Source organism: Mobula hypostoma, chromosome 18, assembly GCF_963921235.1.
Source record: "Mobula hypostoma chromosome 18, sMobHyp1.1, whole genome shotgun sequence".
NCBI lineage: Eukaryota > Metazoa > Chordata > Chondrichthyes > Myliobatiformes > Myliobatidae > Mobula > Mobula hypostoma.
In genome coordinates this window covers 12,988,932-13,008,278 of record NC_086114.1, presented here as the reverse complement: position 1 = coordinate 13,008,278, position 19,347 = coordinate 12,988,932, and the positions used below count along the sequence as shown (strand labels likewise).

The 19,347-nt window shown below is 44.8% G+C and overlaps 1 protein-coding gene across 1 annotated transcript in view; it reads left to right on the top strand.

Moving 5' to 3' along the window:
• The window catches only part of ulk3 (unc-51 like kinase 3), a 60,705-nt gene extending 56,880 nt beyond the window's left edge, over positions 1 to 3,825 (top strand). Inside the window, exon 16 of the mRNA XM_063070461.1 lies at positions 1,119 to 3,825. Coding sequence (XP_062926531.1) covers positions 1,119 to 1,135 — 17 coding nt within the window. The 3' untranslated portion in view covers positions 1,136 to 3,825. The remainder of the gene's footprint in view (positions 1 to 1,118) is intronic.
• Positions 3,826 to 19,347: the final 15,522 nt, after the last annotated feature.

The window sequence follows — 19,347 nt, the reverse complement described above, 5'->3', positions numbered from 1 at the left end:
GACGCCATTTATCTTGGTTCAGGGTGGGGCTGTGGTTTGTTCCCTTTCTCTCAGTTTGGGCATTTAGAATTAAATTGAAGATGTATTTCCAGGAGCGTTGGACAATGAGGGGAGATCTCACTGAGGTGTACAATATCTTGAGGGGTACAGAGGGTGAATGCACACAGGTTTTTTCCCCCTCTGATTGGGTGAGACTAGGACTAGGGGTCATAGGTTGTCTGTTTATCTATCTATCTATCCATCTCATCATCACATTTACATCAAAACATACAGTACATCCAACAGAATCTGAGGTTGGCACAATCTGTGTCGGCAACCACAAGTGTTGCCAAGTATTTTGGCACCAACTCCCACCAGGGGCAGTGGTGAGAGCGTCGAAACAAGGGGACTAAGGCGATTGGCCAGTCAGGTCCACCTGTCCCTGCAGAAAGGAGCAAAGGCGGCTTTACTCCCTGTATCTGATACTTTACCCCACAAGCCCAGATTTCAAGGGGTTAGCCCCAGGAACTCATTTTCACCCCTCACCTTGTCTGGCTCCTGTTCCGACAACACTCAGAATCCTTGTCCTTGTTTTCTTGCTCACCGTTTCTACGGCCTTGACAGACCAGCTCAGCCATTCAGTCACATGCCAGTGAAACAGGCCATTTGGCCCAACTGGTCCATGCCAACCAAGATGTCCGTGAAAGCCACAAAGGACGTGGGCAATATAACATAGAACAGTACCATACAGGCCCTTCAGCCCACAATTATTGTGCCCACCATTTCACCTATTCAAAGAGCAATCTAACCCTTCTCTCTCACATATCCCTCCATTTTTCTCTCATCCATGTGCCTATCGAAAGTCTCTTAAATGTCACTAATGGTTCTGCCCTTACCACCACCCTGGCAGTGCCTTTCATGAACCCACCACTTCTGTGTTTTTAAAAAAAAAATCTGACATCCTTGTACTTTCCTCCAATCACTTTAAAACTGTATTATAAACCATTACTGTTTATGCGCTATCTGCCATTTTTTATTGGGAAAACAGTTGCCTGTTTTCCAAATACCTTAACTGCCGTGATTCTCCTGCAAGTCTGAGTTACAAATGAATTAATTTGTATTTTAATTCTGTGTTTCAGGTTGTTTGCTCCAGTAACTACACATCAGAAAATCTCTGCCGATATCTCACAACTTCTCTCAAACGTAATTGGGGGTAACTCCCACGCAACCTTGGCGTAACCTCAGTGTAAACTGGTACAAACCGCCCCTTGTGTGTTTGCTGACCCTTGAGTGGAGCAGTGACCAGTAACGTAAATCAAACGAGTACCACAAGTTTAATTTTAAAGCTTATATGCTTCAAAAGAAAGATCGTTCTTATTAGAAAAGTTTAATTTTTCATAGAGGTAATATATTTACCAAATAACTGCTCAGAGGAAGCAGCATTATTTAAGCTTAGCCTAAGTTAGGCTTTTACTTTTAGGAGTGTTCTCCTTATTCCTGTGTTTTTTTTCCCCCTCCTCTGAAGGTCTGACCAGTCATTTTGATTTAACACTTTTTCTTCGAGGGACAGTAGGGCCAGTTGCACTAATGGGAGGTGACCACTGACCTCCAGCCCCAATGGGTTAAAGAAAAGCAAAATCGAATCAGTTGCTCACACTGTGCTCTTCACAGCCTCTGCCTATTCCCTGAGGCTGGACAAGCATTACAAAAGCTCTCCCACAGCTTGTGGAGTAGTCATCGTGGAAGCCAGTTTGTAGAATCTTCTCTGAGGGTACTTCACAGGGAGAGATCAGCTTGTTCACTGTGAATAGGAGTAGACTATTGAGCATATCCCAGTGAGGTTATTAGTTAAAGTCTTCCACTAAGATTCTAGATTGTTTATTGCCATTCTTCACTACACGAGTGTTAAGAACGGAATGATTGTTACTCGGGATCCGGTGCAGCATCTTAAAAACAACCTAAGCATTAAGAGCATAATAAAAAATAAACAACAAAACCACAATCAATATTAAAGCAATCCTATGAAACACACTGTACAAGTAACTGTTGAGTGTACTATATAGACATAGACTGATTGTATGTACATAAAGTGATGTTAGGTGATGTGGATGTCATGGTGGTGAGAGTTGTGTGGTGGGTTAGTGGGTAGAGGTGTTGATGAACCTGACAGCTTAGGGGAAGTAACTGTTTTTGAGTCTAGTAGTCCTGGCATGGATACGGTGTAGCTGCATCCAAACAGTCAGACAAATAGCCCATAAGGTAGATGAGTTACTTCATTACTAAATTCGCAGACTAGATTTGCAATGGAGCTCAGTACATTGTGAACATGAACTATGAATTTCTCAAGTTTCATCATCAAAGAGTTCTTTTGCAATGATAGGTATGACAGGAGTTAGAAGAGAGCATGAAGTTCTAACTCCCTTCCAGGTGGTAGTCTGACTCCCTCATCTCTCCCAGCCCATTTATTCCATTGTTCCATTTCCTTTGCATTTCAGTCTTAAAAGAAGATCAGGACAGGAACAGTTAATCTGTCCCGGACTCTGTGAAAAACTGTTACTTATCACTAAACCATCTGAATTACTGAGATAAATAGATATAAAACAGTTAAGAGATGAAGATAAATTTGATCTTAATTTGTCAGAAACATACAATGTAATGCATCGTTTGCATCAAATCAAATCAGCAAGAATTGTGATGGGCAGCCTGCAAGTGTCTCTGTGCTTCTGGCACCAACACAATATGCCCACAGTTCCCTAACCCTAACTCGTACACCTTTGGAACGTGGGTGGATACCAGAGCTCCTGGAGGAAACCCATGCAGTCACGGGGAGAAAATACAAACTCCACGCAAACAGCACCGTTGATTGGGTTTGAACCCAGGTCTTCTGGAGTTGTGCAGCAGCCAATCTACTATTTGAGCCACAATGCCTCCTGTGATTGATCAGTGCTGCAATTAACTTAGAGCTCTGTGTCTTCCCTCTCTGGCGACAGCCCAATAAAGCTGGGGGCGGGGTGGCTTTTCAGCTTTGGCAAAGAAGGAGCTCCAGTTCTGCTTCTCAGCTGGAATTGCATTAACTCAAGAAATTGAATTAGGGGTTCAGTATCCAAGTACTTTTCTTTAATAGGTTAATAAGCCACAAGACATAGGAGCAGAATTAGGCCATTCAGCCCATTGAATCTGTGCCACCATTCCGTCATGACTGATTTGCTATCCCTCTCAACCCCATTCTCCTGCCTTCTCCCTGTATCCTTGACACCCTTCCTAATCAAGACCCTATCAACCTTTACTTCAAATATCCCCAAAGACCATAAGACTTAGGAGCATAATTAGACCATTTAGCTCATCTAGTCCGTTCCACGATTCATGGCTAATTTATTATCCCTGTCAACCCCATTCTCCTGCCTTCTCCCCATAATCTTTGATGCCCCGATTAATCAAGAACCTATCTACCTCTGCTTTAAATACACCCAATGATTTGGTTCCATAGCTGTCTGTGGCAATGAATTCCACAGATTCACCATTTTCTGGCGAAAGAAATTCCTCCTTATCTCGGTGCTAAAGGGACGTCCTATTCTGAGGTTGTGCCCTCTGCATAGATTTGGTCTCCACAGCTGTCGAGGGAGAACATAGTTCCTCTTTCAGGATGAGCTGTACTCTTTATGTAATAAAATATTCCTTTGCTCATTTTTTTTGACACCTTTCATATTTTATGAGGATTTCTTTAATGATTGATGAACCACTTCACTGTTTCATGTTTCTATCTCTGATTCTACTTGTCTTGTTAATATAACTTAATGGATGATGAAAGTTATGATGATCTCAATAAAATAAAGTTTAAACTTTGTGCCTGTAAGTGTGTGCAATGGTCTGACAGTAAGCAGTTGACACTTTGGGCAGAGACCCTTCATCAGGACTGAGAAGAAAGGGGGAAGATGCCAGAATGAAAGGTTGGGGGTAGGGGAAGGGGGCTAGCTTGGAGGGTGATAGATGAAGCCAAGTGGCTGGGAAAGGTAAATAAAGAATCTGATAGGAGAGGAGAGTGGACAATTGAAACATATAGTGACATGTGTCTTTTGGGTTAACTAAGGATGTGCAGGAGGCAGCTTGTGTTTCGTCACACGTTTCAGCACCAACACAGCATCCCCACAATGCTCGGCAGAACAACACAGAACACAACAAACCGATCCCACATACACAGTCCTCCAACTCCAGGTCAGGCCGTCTTCAGCCTCCAGATCTCTCCCAAACAAAACGATGGGCAATAAATATGAGACGTAAAAACTTGGGGAAACTTTGATTTGGATACGAAAATTGATGCTGCTGGGAGTTACTGAGGCACAGATACAGAAACTTGTAAGTAAAACATGGGGAAGAAAATGATAATTATAAGCCTGGGAATGAAAAGGTTAATATATGAGGAGCGTTTGATGACTCTGGGGCTGAACTTGCTGAAGTTCAGAATGACGAAGGGAAATTTTTTGTTGAAGGGAGATTTGTAGCAGTTTGTAAAATTATAATATATAGAGATGTATAAAATCATGAAGGGCATAGATAGGGTGAATGCACACAGTCTTTTCCTAGGGTAAGGGAAAGGTGAGAAGGGACAGATTTAATAAGAAACTGGCGGACAACTTTTCCGCCCAGTATATGGAATGAGCTGCCAGAAGAAGTGGCTGAGGCAGGTATGTTAACAACATTTGAAAGGAACCTGGACAGATAGACAAATAGGAAAGGGGCCAAACGCAGGCAAATGGGATTGGCTTAGTTGGGCATCTTGGTCAGCATGGACTAGTTGGGCCAAGGGGCCTGTTCCCTGCTGTATGATTCTGAAACCTCCCTGTATACTGAAAGGTCTGGATAGTCTGGACATGGAGAGGGTGTCTCCATTAGTAGGAGAGTCTAGTATCCAAGGCCACAGCCTTGGAATAGAGGAGATGGAGGGGTAATTCCTCAGCTAGGGGGTGGTGAATCTGTGGAATTCATTGCAACAGAGGGCTGTTAATACAGTGATAGGGTCTTAATTGGTAAGGGGGCTACGGATTATGTGTTCCTCCATGAGGACCACAACCTTGTAGGGTTCGGAGGCTTGTGTACCTCAATGACCCAGAGAGCTATGTTGGTTGGAGTCAGTGCTTTATGCTTTGGCTCTTGGTAGTGTCACCCATGCCAAACAGGTCAAAGGGTAGAGGACCGACTAAGAGTGGTCCACTGGTCCTCCAGGTTTGGGGGTTCAGCTCGGGGCTAACAACCCTGACTGGAGAAACCAAATTGTTAGGGAAGCAACAACATTTGAGTGTGACAGTATTTCTGTGTCTTCACCCAGTACTTGTATGACAGACAGTAGTGAAAACCAAGATGAGGACCTGAACACCGCCAGAGATGGAGGACCTTCATTACTGCCCTAAACGCCTGTAGCATAAATTGACAGTAAGATAAGGATTATGAGAAGCATGCAGGAGGATGCGATCGAGAAGTAATCAGCCATGATTGAACGGGAGAGCACACTCAATAGGCTGAATGGCCTAATTCTGCTTCTGATTCATGGTTTTATGGGTTATGCTAGGAATGAGTTAAGGATTTAGAGGAGTCCTGTGCAAAGATGAGATGCCAGCGAATTTTAAACTGGGCACTGATTGCAGATAAAGAGTGTGGTACCTAAAGTTAGTATGTTTGATGTAGAGTTTGGAAGTCTGTAACACATACAGGTGGAAGATGAGGTATTATTCCTGATTTGGTCCTTGTAACAGCACAAGAGACAACAGATAAGTCAGAATGTGATGACGTATTAAGGTTGCGGGTGACAGCAAGACTGGTGGGACACATGTCCTCCATAAAGTGATCACCCAATCATTCGGCACATTGGCCTTCAACAGTCAGGGCATTGAGAATACCAGCTGGGGTATTATGTTGCAGGTGTAGAAGTCCGTCTGCGTTTGAAATATTGTTTAAAGTTTTGGTTGCCCTTCTATAGCAAACGAGGACGAGGATTACTGATGGGTTCTGCTGGAACAGGAGCCAGTGAAGGTGAACTGAGATGGGGGGATGGGTAAAATGAGATACTGGGAATCCCTTTGGAATTTGGGTTTAAATATTCTGTTTGAAGTGCAGATATGAGAAACGGAATAAATCCTCTTGACTGTTCTCTCCAGGGGCAGATAGACTTTGGATTGAGGCTCCCTTCAAAAGACAAATGATGACACCTCCCTCTCTGCTGCTCAGGAATGGCAGTTGAGCTCACAAACACATGGTGGGGGGAGCACAGAATCGCATTGTGATCGTTTATCCACTCTGAGGTGATTCCCCAAAGCCGGAATAGGTTGGAAGTCTCCCACTCTCGTATTCCAGGCCCTGCATGTCTGGCGGTACCACAGTACTTCATTCCTCCTTGTCATTTTCTTGTTTAATAAACTTGTCACCCTCAAGACTGCTGCCCTTTTCCCCAGTTAGCACTATTGCTGTACACACATCAGCTTGGTGTTTGCTGGCCTGCTCCAGAGTTTGATAAAGCTCAAGGCACAAGAAGTTCTGCGGATGCTGGAAAGAGTGCGAAGGAGATTTATGAGCGTGTTGCTGGGACTTGAGGGACTGAGTCATGGAGAAAGGGTGAGAAAGTTAGAACTGTATTTATTGGAGTGACCGTATAGAAGTATGTAAACTTTTGAGGGGCATAGATAGGGTGAACATCACAAAATTTCCATGTTTGCATTACTTATTAAATTTAACTATTTAATATATGCATGTACTTTAATTCATGTTTTTTCTATTACGTATTTCATTGTGCTGCTGTTGAAAAGACAAATTTCACGACATATGCTGGTGAAATTAAACCTGATTCAGATTCTGGTTCCTCTGAATGAAACCACGCTGCCCATTTGGTGACCTGCCAGGTCCCATGAGAAGCTCTAAATCAATTTTGTTTGTTTGAAAAATACTGTGAATTAACTTGCTCTGCTCAAGATGCGATACAAGTGGAAAGCTATTGTTTTGCCTACAGCTAAACTATTTGAGTGGTGATTGGACTCTATTTAAATGCAAGTTTTGTTTCCAATGCATAAAGGAAAACTATTCCCAAATGCTTGTCCTGTCTCTGTTGGTGGATAATAATCAGCCATGTCTGCTTTACAATGGTTATGTAAATTCATGCTAATATCTTCTCTGTTTTAGTGTTCTGGACCTCATGGGATAATTTCTCTTTGTACTTCAAGCGTGTGGAATTTTTTTCCCAATTTCTTGGAATACTGAACACAGAAACTGTATTTTTAAATATATTTTGAAAGCTATGCATTTTAAAATTCTGTATTTGGTGCACAGATTAATTTGCATAGAAAGGTTTCAGATTTGCTCATCTGTTTTGAAAACTGCCTGACGTGGTACAGGTTTATTCTGCAGTTACTAATCCTACAAATGTGGGTAAAAATGTAGGAGCCCTAAACTGAATTATGACTTGTAAAGATCATTTGCTGAACAGTTAGTGGAGTGGACAGCGTATTGACTGGCTGCATCACAGCCTGGTATGAGAACATCAATGTCTTTGAATGGAAAATCCAACAAAAGTGGATTTGACCCAGGATATTAAGGGTAAAGCCCTCCCAACCACTGAGCACATCTACATGAAATGCTGTCGCAGGAAAGCAGCATCCATCTTCAGAGATCCCCACCACCCAGGCCATACTCTCTTCTCACTGCTGCCATCAGCGACATACAAGAGCCTCAGGGTTCCCACCACCAGGTGCAAGAACAGTTATTAACCCACAACCATCAGGTTCTTAAACAAAGCTACACCCACTTGTCCATCCACTGAGGTGTTCCCACAGCCAATGATCTAATTTTAAGGACTCTTTATTTCATTATCTCCTGTTCTCATTATTTATTGCTATTTATTTATACTTGCATTTGCACAGTTTGTTGTCTTCAGCACTCTGGTTGATCTTTCGTTGACCCTCTTATAGTAACTATTCTATACATTTGCCGAATATGCCCTCAGGAAAATTAATCTCAGGTTGTATATGGTGACATTGGATTGTATATTACTAATAGCATTTACTTTGAACTTTGATCTTATTGGGAGATGATAATGTTATTGATTTATTATTGTTACATATATGAAGAGACAGTGAAAAGTTGGTCTTGCATATAGTCCATGAATCTGTGCAAATGTCTTTTAAATGCAGTGGGTTATTGATGAGAACTATGAAATGTTACACACACAATCCTGATGAGCTGTCTCAGCCTGAAATGTTGACTGTTCATTCCTCTCCATAGATGCTGCCTGACTTGCTGAGTTCCTCCTGCGTTTTGTTTGGAATCTCTTGTGTTTATGAAATGTTATGTTTTGGTAGGAAATAGATTCAGTAAATAGAGGGTATATTGTTAGGAGGAGTGCAGAAGGAGATCTGGTGGTAAATCCGGGTCTCTGGCACTCAGTTTGGTGCTGTGGCTCAGAACAGAAGAGGTGAAGAGGACTGCAGTGGTGATAGGAGATCCCTTAGTCAGAGGAAGAGTATCAGATAGAGACACCCAGATGGTATGTTGCCTCCCTGGTGCCAGGATCAGGGATGTTTTGGATCTGGTCCACAGCATTCTAATGGGGGAAGGTGAGCAGCCAGAAGTCTTGGTACATATTGGCACCAATGACATAGGTAGGAAAGGTGAAGAAATCCTGAATAGAGATTTTAGTGAGCTAGATAAAAAGCTGAAAAACAGGACCTCCAGTGTAATAATCTCTGGATTTCTGCCTATGTCACATGCCAGGGAGGTCAAGAAGTGGCAGATGGAGTTCAACCCAGATAAGTGTGAAGTGGTTCATTTTGGTAGGTCAAATATGATGGCAGAATATAGGATTAATGGTAAGACTTTTGGTAGTGTGGAGGATCAGAAGGATCTTGGGGTCCGAGTCCATAGGACACTCAAAGCTGTGCAGGACATACAATAGAGCAAAAATCAGTGGGAGGTTTGAGGATTGGGAATTTTTTAAAACCAACGAAGGCAACTAAAAATGGCATTAAGGAGGTAAAGATAGAATACAAAGATAAGTCTCTTCCATTAGATAAAGTGTAAAAGAGAGGCGAGAGTAGATAATGGACAACCGGAAAAATGATGCTGGAGTGGTGGTAATGGGGGGTCAAGGAAATGGTGCGCAAACTGATTAAGTTGCGGAGCGGTGGCTCGGGAAGGTAATGTTCATCATTAAGGACTTGCATCACCCAGGCATGTCCCCTTCTCATTGTTACTTTCAGGAAGGCGGTACAGAAGCCTAAGGACACACACTCAGCAATTCCGGAACAGCTTCTTCCCGTCTGCCATATATATACTTACTGTAATTGATTTCCTTTTTTTCATTCAATATTAGCAATGTATTGAAATGTGCCGCTACTGCTAAGTTAACAACTTTCACGACACATGCCGGTGGTATTCAACCTGATTCTGATTCTGAGTGTTTTACATCAGTCTTCACTGTGGAAGACACTAGCAGTTTGCCAGAAGTTCAAGAGTGTCAGGGGGCAGAAGTGTGTGCAGTTGTCAGTACTAGGGAGAAGGTTCTTGGGGAAACTGCAAGGACTGAAGGTAGATAAATTACCTGGACCAGATGTTAGACACCCCAGGGTTCTGAAGGACGTGGTTGAAGAGATTGTGGAGTCATTATTAATGATCTTGCAATAATCAATAGGTTCTAGCATGAAACATGAAAAACCTACATCACAATACAGGTCTTTCAGCCCACAATGCTGTGCCGAACATGTACTTACTTTAGAAATTATCTAGGGTTAGCCATAGCCCTCTATTTTTTAAGCTCCAGAACCTTGTGCTGCAGCTGCCCAGGGGAGGAGACACCGGAGGCAATGTGATGAGGTGGGTATCCATGCTGAGTTGGGGCTGGCTCTTCCTCGTGGTGTTGCCGTCTAGTGTTCATTTGGTGGAAGACAATTGCGTTTGTCTGTGACTGTACTAGTGCAAGATGAGGAACTGCTGCTTGATCTTGCAGAAAACGTGGCTCCAGGACAACATCCCATGACACTCAGGGACTTGGGTTATAAACATAGAAACATAGAAAACTTACAGCACAATACAGGCCCTTCGGCCCACAATTATATACTTACTTTAGAATTTACCATGGGTTACCCATAGCCCTCTATTTTTCTAAGCTCCATGTACCTATCAAGGAGTCACTTAAAAGACCCTATTGTATCCACCTCCACCACCGTTGCGAACAGCACATTCCACGCACTCACCACTCTCTGCGTAAAAAAACTTACCCCTGGCATCCCCTCTGTATCTGCTTTCAAGCACCTTAGAATTATGCCCCCTCATACTAGCTGTTTCAGCCCTGGGAAAAAGCCTCTGACTATCCACACGATCAATGCCTCACATCATCTTATACATCATCAGGTCACCTCTCATCCTCTGTCACTCCAAGGAGAAATGGCCAAGTTTACTCAACCTATTCTCATAAGGCATGCTCCCCAATCCAGGCAACATCCTTGTAAATCTCCTCTGCCCCCTTTCCATGGTTTCCACGTCCTTCCTGTTGTGAAGCGACCAGAACTGAGCACAGTACTCCAAGTGGGGTCTGACCAGGGTCCTATATAGCCTTAACATTACCTCTTGGCTCTTGAACTCAATCCCACAGTTGATGAAGGCCAATGCACTGTTTGCCTTCTTAACCACACAGTCAACCTGCGCAGCAGCTTTGAGTGTCCTGTGGACTCGGACCCCAAGATCCCTCTGATCCTCCACACTGCCAAGAGTCTTGCCATTAATGCTATATTCTGCCATCATATTTGACCTACCAAAATGAGCCACCTCACACTTATCTGGGTTGACCTCCACCTGCCACTTCTCAGCCCAATTTTGCATCCTATCAATGTCCCACTGTAACCCCTGACAGCCCTCCACACTATCCACAACGCCCCCCCAACCTTTGAGTTATCAGCAAATTTATTAACCCATCCCTCCACTTCTTCATTCAGGTCGTTTATAAAAATCACAAAGGGAAGGGGTCCCAGAACAGATCCCTGAGGCACACTTCTGGTCAATGACCTCCATGAGAATATAACCACTCTTTGCCCTCTGTGGCAAGCCAGTTCTGGATCCACAAAGTAAGGTCCCCTTGGATCCCATGCCTCCTTACTTTCTCAATAAGCCTTGCATGGGGTACCTTATCAAATACCTTGCTGAAATCTATATACACTACACCTACTGCTCTACCTTCATCAATGTGCTTAGTCACATCCTCAAAAAATTCAGTCAGGCTCGTAAGGCATGACCTGCCTTTGACAAAGCCATGCTGACTATTCCTAATCATCCGTTTTCTTAATGGTTCTGGAGGAATAGAAAATTGGAATAGAGTGGATGTGGAGAAGATGTTTCCTATGACGGGAGAGTCTAAGACCAGAAGACACAGCCTCAGAATAGAGGGTCATCCTTTTAAGACCGAGATGAGGAGGAATTCCTTTAGCCAGAGAGTGGTGAATCTGTGGAACTCTTTGCCACAGGCAGCTGCGAAGACCAAGTCTATGTATGTTTAAGGCAGAGGTTGATAGATTCTTGATTGGTCAGAGCATAAAGGGATACCGGGGGAGGGAGCGGGTGTGGGGGAGCGGTAGGAGATTGGGGCTGAGAGGAAAATTGGATCGGCTATAATGAAATGGCAGGGCAGACTCAATGGGCCAAATGGCCTAATTCTGCTCCTATATCTTGAGATTTTGCAGATGCTGGAAATCTAGAACAACACCACAAAATGTTGGAGGAAGTCAGCAGGAAATGAATAATGAGTTGACATTTCGGGCCAAGACCCTTCCTGAGGATCAGATCTGGTGGTGTGGTAGAGCACATCCTCATACTGTGTTGGCCATTGACACAAATGATGCATTTCACTGTGGTTTTCAATGTGACAAATAAAGCTCATCTTTAAAAATCTTTAAAATGTGTGTTTGGTTTCCCAATTGTAGAGGGGACCATGTTGTGCCTCTAAATGCAGTACAGGGACAGAACTGTATGTGAACTATTAGTTGCCCGTGTAAAATGGTTCTCAAAACAACCAGCAGGACTCTATGCCAGGACAGTATTTTGGGTACATATCCCACAAAGCCCCTCACCGTCTGGGACATGCCTTCTCCTCATTACAGAAAAGGTACAGGAGCCTGAAGACTCATACTCAATGATCCAGAACAGCTTCTTCCCCTCAAAACTACCGTATAATAACCACAAAAGATTCTGCAGATGCTGGATCCATAGCAAAACACGCAAAATGCTGGAGGAACTCAGCAAGTCAGGCAGTATGAATTTTAGGCCTAGACCCTTCTTCAAGATTGGGAAGGAAGGGGAAAGATGCCAGAATAAAAAGGAGGGGGAGGGGAAGGAGTACAAACTTGTAGGTGATAGATAAAACCAGGTGAGGGGGGAATGAAGTAAGAAGCTGGGAGATGATAGGTGGAAAAGGCAAAGGGTTGGAGAAGGAATCTGATAGGAGAGGAAGGTGGAGCGTGGGAGGAGGGGCACCAGGGTGAGGTGATAGGTAGGTGAGGATAAGACTGAAAAGACCAGAGTGGGGAATAGAAGAAGATGGAATGAAGAAGAGAAAAAATTACCTGATGGAGAAATCGATATTCATGTCGTCAGGTCGGAGGCTACCTTGACGATATATGGGATGTTGCTCCTCTACCCTGGGAGTCGCCTCATTGTGGCAGGAGTGGACCGACTTGTCGGAACGGGAATGGGGACGGGAATTAAAATGGTTGGCCAACGGAAAATTCCACTTTTTGCGGATGGAGTGGAGGTGCTCGACAAAGCAGTCTCCCTCCCAGTTTACGTCAGGTCTCACCTTAGTAGATTAAAGCCGCATCAGGAGCAGCAGGTAAAAGTGACGACCCCGACAGATTCGCAGGTTAGTTGTTGCCTCACCTGGAAGGGCTGTTTCGGGCCCTAGTTAGAGATGAGGAAGGGGGTGAGTGGGCAGGTGTAGCATTTCTGTCGCTTACGTGCCGGGAGGAAGGGACGAATGGACAAGGGAATCCCGGGGGTGGGGTGAGGGAAGGATCCCCGCGGAAAGCAGAGTAGGGGCAGATAACGAAGGTGGCAGGATCTCGTTGAAAATGGCGAAGGTTTCGGAGAACAATGAGTTGGATGCGGAGGCTGATGGGGTGGTCGGTAAGGACAAGAGGGACTCTAACCCTGTCAAGACTGCGGGAAGCTAGAGAGAGCTCAGCCGTCATCATTCCTACCTCATAATTCCTTTGTATTTGCATTTAGTTTGTGATTTGCAGTAATTATATTTTTACACTCTACTGCTGCAAGACAACAAATTCCACGCCATGTAAGTCAGTGATAACGAACGTGAATCTCTCCCTTCTCCACGTGAATCAGACGCGTTTCATTCACAGAATCCGCCCCCCCCCCGCACACACAATAACCCACAACTCTCGATTTGCAGCTTTCAAACTTCCAGGGGGAATGGGGATGGAAGGCTCTGGTTTGCCGGGGAAAATCTGAATCACAATGGACGAAGCACTTGACATTTGTTAAGGGCTGTTTGGCTCTACAAATAGTGTGACCTATTATCTGAAGGGAATCTTTTCAAGTGTTTGATCAATTCCCACACTCTGTGGAGAGCGAACCGCACAAGTCCAGTTAATGACAATGCAATTGATCTCCCAATCCAATTTGACTACCTTTGATCGATCGGGACTCTTTCCCCCATCAAAGGTGCCGCGGGTCTGCAGAGACTGAAGTTCCTATTTTAATGCCGTCACTTCTATTCTCCACGGTTAATTTCACTGTCAGTTCCAGAATTTCAACGCGCTCTGCGATAACCCGCAAAATAAGATTCTGGGTTTAGATTTTTTTGAAGAACTGGGTTTAAAGATTTTGATGTTTTGTCTGGATTCTCGCATTTTGCTCAAAAATGTCTTGTGCTCGGTCGTTTTCCTTACAATGTTATCAGCCATGATGAAATGGTGGAACAGACTCGATGGGCTGCACGGTCTAATTCTGCTCCTATGTCTTATGGTCTTACGGTTATTAACGGCGTGAGGTTGAATGCAGCATGCAGGGAGAAGCGAAGCCTCTCTATGTAAATGGACGCGGATCAATCGGGGAAGTGGATGTTTGAGGTCAGTGCTAAAACCGAAGGCCACAGCCAGCTGTTTTCGCCAATGATGCGTCGCTTGAGGTCCGTCGGAAACAAATTTTAAAGTACAATGTCAAAATTTCGAACTGAGCCGAGCACCAAATTCAAAGGCGGAATGTAGAGAAGAAACCACTACTCGTGATCCCCGAAATCCTCGTAAGACATCAGCAAAATTGGAAGGTATTTCTTTAATTAGGAACTTTTATTTCGAGTTTACTCAACCCGCCACCTCCTTACCATCTAACCTCTGTTTGAAGGAAATGGCAGTAATTCGGTGTGCGCCAATGTAAATCTAACCCAATGTGAATAGCCTCGGGCCGGAGCTTTCTAACTGGGTGTCGTTTTATAACTCTCCTGCAATTACACAGAGCAATAAAAGCGCGCGAAACCCTCCAGGTTGCGAATGAACGTTGTGTGCACCAGCGAGACTTAAAACATTTTATATGAATGCGAGGAGACGAACGAAAACCAGAGTTCATGCGTGAGACCGAGGCAGCGGAAGATAATTGCAAACAGATTCTTCCTGGAATAGATTTCCACGGAGACACAAAGACTGCCGTCCTTTGCAGGGCCTCTGTGTTTAAACCATCCTTCCACCTTATTTCCTCGCTGCAGTTCTACTCTGTATTGCGACATTCTGCAAACTAATGGCTCTTAGCGTATTTTGCAAGATGTAATGGCGCGTCAGAATTTTTAAAAATCCCATATTAAAGCACTGGATGAAAACCCTGGGGTAATGTAGCTGTGTCCTGTTTTCTACCGAGCAACACATGATATCCTGCAGACGCTGGAAATCCAGAGTTACACACACACACACACACACACAATGCTGGAGGAACTCACAAGGCCAGGCACCAAATATGGAAATGACACCTTGCATCATTTCTCTGAGGTTTGAGAGTAGGTGGACAGGGCAGCAATTAAATTTTACACGCCAACTTCGGGGACAGTTAACCCACAACCATCCGGCTCCTGAACAGGCGTGGATAACTTCACTCACCACTACTCTGAACTACGACCTACAGATTCACTTTCACCGACTCTTTACATCTCATTTTCTCGGATTTTTGTTACCTGCCTAGTTGTCTTCTTTTGCACATTGGTTGTTCGTCAGTCTTTGTGTGTTTCTGCATTGCTTTAAATGCCTTCAAGTAAAGTAATCTCAAGATATTACTTTGATAATAATTTTATTTTGAACTTTGGAGAAGAATAAGGAGCCGACGTTTCGGGCTGAGGCCTTCCATTCGTCCTGATGTGTTGTCTCGGTCCGAAACATCGACTCTATCCTCTGTGCGGATGCTGCCTGACCTGCTGAGTTCCTCCAGCATTTTGTCTGTGTGTTATTCTACTGAGGGAGCTTCTTCCACCCCCAACAACTTTCTGTTTCTCCTGTCTGTCTCCGCCCTCCGTCCCCAAACTCTCCTCATAACCCTGCGCTCTCGCTTTCAGATTGTTTATGTAAATTGGAGCAACTTCTGTAGACACAGGCGCGCAGGCAAAGGCCGCTGGCTCCCAAATGTATCCAGATGGTGCCACACTCCCAGAATAAACTCTCCCTTCCCCGTTCAATAAACAGCATCGCCCTAGAACACGTCCTCCACCTTCCGCACTGCTTACACCACCAGTGTTTATTTGACTATTCCTTTAATGAACCATCAAAATAATTACCAGACCGAATTAGAAACCCGTGAGGGTAACTTTCGAGGAGAGAATGGAGATTTTCTTTAAGCAAAGTAGTTCAAGTGTTCACAAAAGATCCTTTAAAAATAATGTTTATTCAGCCGTTAGAGTCAAGAAATTCCGTTACGCCGCTCTTCCACCCCCTTCAGAACATCCCAGAGCGCTTTCTCGCCGATGGAGTCATCTTTGAAATGTGGTCACGGTTATGATGCTGGAACTGCAGTAGGCAAACTCCTGCACAGGAAGATCTCACAAGGTGATAATGACCCGGTAAACACAAGAAATTCTGCAGATGCTGTAAATCCAGAGTAATATACACACAATACTGGTAACCCTGTGTGTTATCAGGATTTGATCATCTGTTTTTAACAATAACAACTGGGGGATTTAATGTTGTCCTTGCTCTTTCTGAATATAGTAAGTACTTACCTTAGTCTTTACTGCCGAAAGTCCTCCAATTGACGTCTCTCATCCCAGAAGCGACACCTTCGATAATGCAACACCCTCTCTGTACTGCATTAGAGTAGCGAACGAAAGTTTTTTTAAAATATAAGTACTCAAGTCCCTGCAGTGTATTTTAAACCCGGTACTTTCTAACTCGAGTTCAGCCGTTGTTGAATCAACCGTCACAACTCTAATCGCTAGAGTTTTGTATCAGTTTGATCACTTTGCACTAACATAGACTTTTTGTTCTAATTATATACTGTAATTGTAAAAAGAATCATTTATGTTCTTTTCTTTTGAATGTTGCTTAGATGATGTTACGTGCCTGTGATGCTGTAGCAACCAAACGAATCAATCACCTCCCCCTGATGCCTTCTCTCCCTGATCCACTCTCTTCTCTTATTAGATTGCTTCTTCTTTTGCCCTATACCGCTACCACCTTTCACATCTCGACTTCTTACTTCATCTCACCTTCCCCCTCACCTATCACCTGCTAGCTTATACTCCACCCCTTCGCCCCACCTTCTTAACCTGGCTTCTTCCCCCTTCCTCTCCAGTCCTGATGAAGGGTCTCGGTCCGAAACGGCGAATGTTTTTTTTGCCCTTCATATATGCTGCCTGACCTGCTGAAGTCCTCCAACATTTTGTGTATTTTGTTCCAGTTTTCATTGCCCCCGTGCAAGCATGTACAGTAAACTCGACTTTGACTTTAATCTTTGAGAGACCTGCGTGTATCCATGGAGCAACAGAAGAAAGAAGTTTTGGTGGGGAGCTTGGTCCTGTCCGGTAGCATTAAGAGGAGACAGAGACGGGACAGTGTTGAAAGAGTTTGAGGAGGCAATATGTTTTGAGGATGTCGAAGGCCATTGGTATTGCTGGAAATTCAGCAGGCCAGGCAGCATCTGTGGGAAGAGTTGGAACATTAATTGTTTCTCTACACAACTGTTCGGCTTTTCCGCCATATTCTGCTTTATTTCAGATCATCAGTTTTGTTTTAATTTCTAGCTGTATTACAGTTATCAGTATGGTGGGTGGGTGGGGCTAATTGTCACACTGGAGGAAGAGGCAAACTGTAAGGGCGTAAAACTGTAGAGGGCTTTAAGTGCTAAAATTTAAACAGAGGCAAAAATAATGCGGGCTAATTGGGCTGGAGCAGTGGGAACACAACGGAGACAGAGCCAGCTTGACACGACTCTTCTTTAGAGGGAAGGAGTTACGTTGACAGCTCTGGTGGTGCCCGTAAGGGATTGTGGGTGGTCAAGTGGACGAGGATAAGGGTCCATGAAGCTCGGAGAATATGTGCCAGTGGAGTTCAGTCTCAAAAGTCTAAACAAAATGTTTAGTCCTGGAGTGAGCTGGTCTGGTCAAGGATGGCACTGGTGACATGGGTTTGGGACGACTTGCATGGGCGACCCATCCGGGAAATCCAGCGTAACACACACAAAAATGCTGCAGGAACTCAGCAGATCGGGCAGCACCTATGGAGAGGAATAAAGAGTTGTCGTGGACTGTTTATTTCTCTGGGAAGTTGCCGCCTGGCCTGCCAAGTTCATGGGCATTTTGCAAGGTCGCCATTGCAGAGCTTCCTTTGACACCATGGTTGGCACAGTCATGGTGGGCCGAAGGGCCTGCTGCTGTGCTATATTGTCCCTGCAAGACGGGCACAGCAAGATCCCACATGTGATAACACAAAGCGGATCGGGGCTTGTTTTGCCCCCGCTGCTTTGTCACGTGCTCTGTTTTATTCCGCTGAGCATTGTGAGGAGGTTGGCCCCTGAACCTGCGGGCGTGGGGCTGCTCCAGCGCATCTTCGGGCGCTTGTTAACGGAAACGACCGTTTCATTCAATGTTCCCATATATTCACTTGAATCTGAAGTTCACTTACCAACTGATCTTAGTAAAGGAATGCAAATTGTACACGTTAACTGTCGTTAGGAGCATTTGACTACATTTTAAATTCAAATTAGTGATGCTATTTCTGGATAATTACAGGCGGAACACCACGGGGGTAAAAATAACCCTCCTTCACCTTCACAGCCCCTGTTGCAGCTTTGTTGGTAACACTATGGGAAGTCAGTCTAACGAAAGTATCTGGAGCGGGACTTTCTGATGCACGGGATCAGAAGCGGAGACCCAGTCGACTGCAGGTGCTGGTACCCAGAACAACAAACTGTCTGCAGGAGGTACTCAGCAGATCGAACAGCATCTGTGGGAATACGAGAATTATCAACGCTTTCAGGTCAAAACTCTATTGGGTCTAGTTTCGACCCGAAAGGTCGACAACTCCTTCAAAAGCACAAGGAGACACCGCGGGTCATGCAGCGTCTACGGAGGGACACACACACAATGCTGGTGGAACGCAGCAGGCCGGGCAGCATCTATTGGAAGAGGTACAGTCGACGTTTCCTGCCGAGACGCTGTGTCCTGACGAAGGGTCTCGGCCCGAAACGTCGACTGTACCTCTCCCATTAGATGCTGCCTGCCTGCTGCGTTCCACCAGCATTTTGTGTGCTTGTGTTGCTTGAATTTCCAGCATCTTGCAGATTTCCTCGTGTTTGCGTCTACGGAGGGAAACGGGCAAGTTGACGTTCCAGGTTGAGATCCTTCATCCGGACTGAAAGGAAAGGGGGAGGTAATCTGTATTAAAAAAGGCTGATGGCAGGGGTGGGGCGAGTTGTCAGCCGGTCATCCCCCTTTTTCTTTCCTGTCCAAATGGAAGGTCTGGACCGACAGATGCTGTCTCAACCGCAGTTTCCCCAGCGCATCCCGGGTCGCACCAGACTCCAGCCTCTTGTGTCGAGAACCCACCACCCCTTCCCCACTTCCGAACGCACAGAGATGATGCTCGACCCAACGAATGCCAGCAATTGCGAGATCTGATGTGAAAAGTAGGGAGTGAGATGGGGCAACGATTCTCGCAGTGAGCCAATGCACCGTCGAGATGAAACGCCGGACGTGCGGCTCGATTACGGGACAATGGAGTGAAATGTGTCGGTGGCGGGGGGTGGGGGGTGGATGTGGGAGAACAGGAGTACTATATCTGATAGCCCGCGCGGACAGCGGCGAGGTGGGGAGAAAAAGAAACAAAATGCAAAACCAATACAAAACCGTTACCCGGA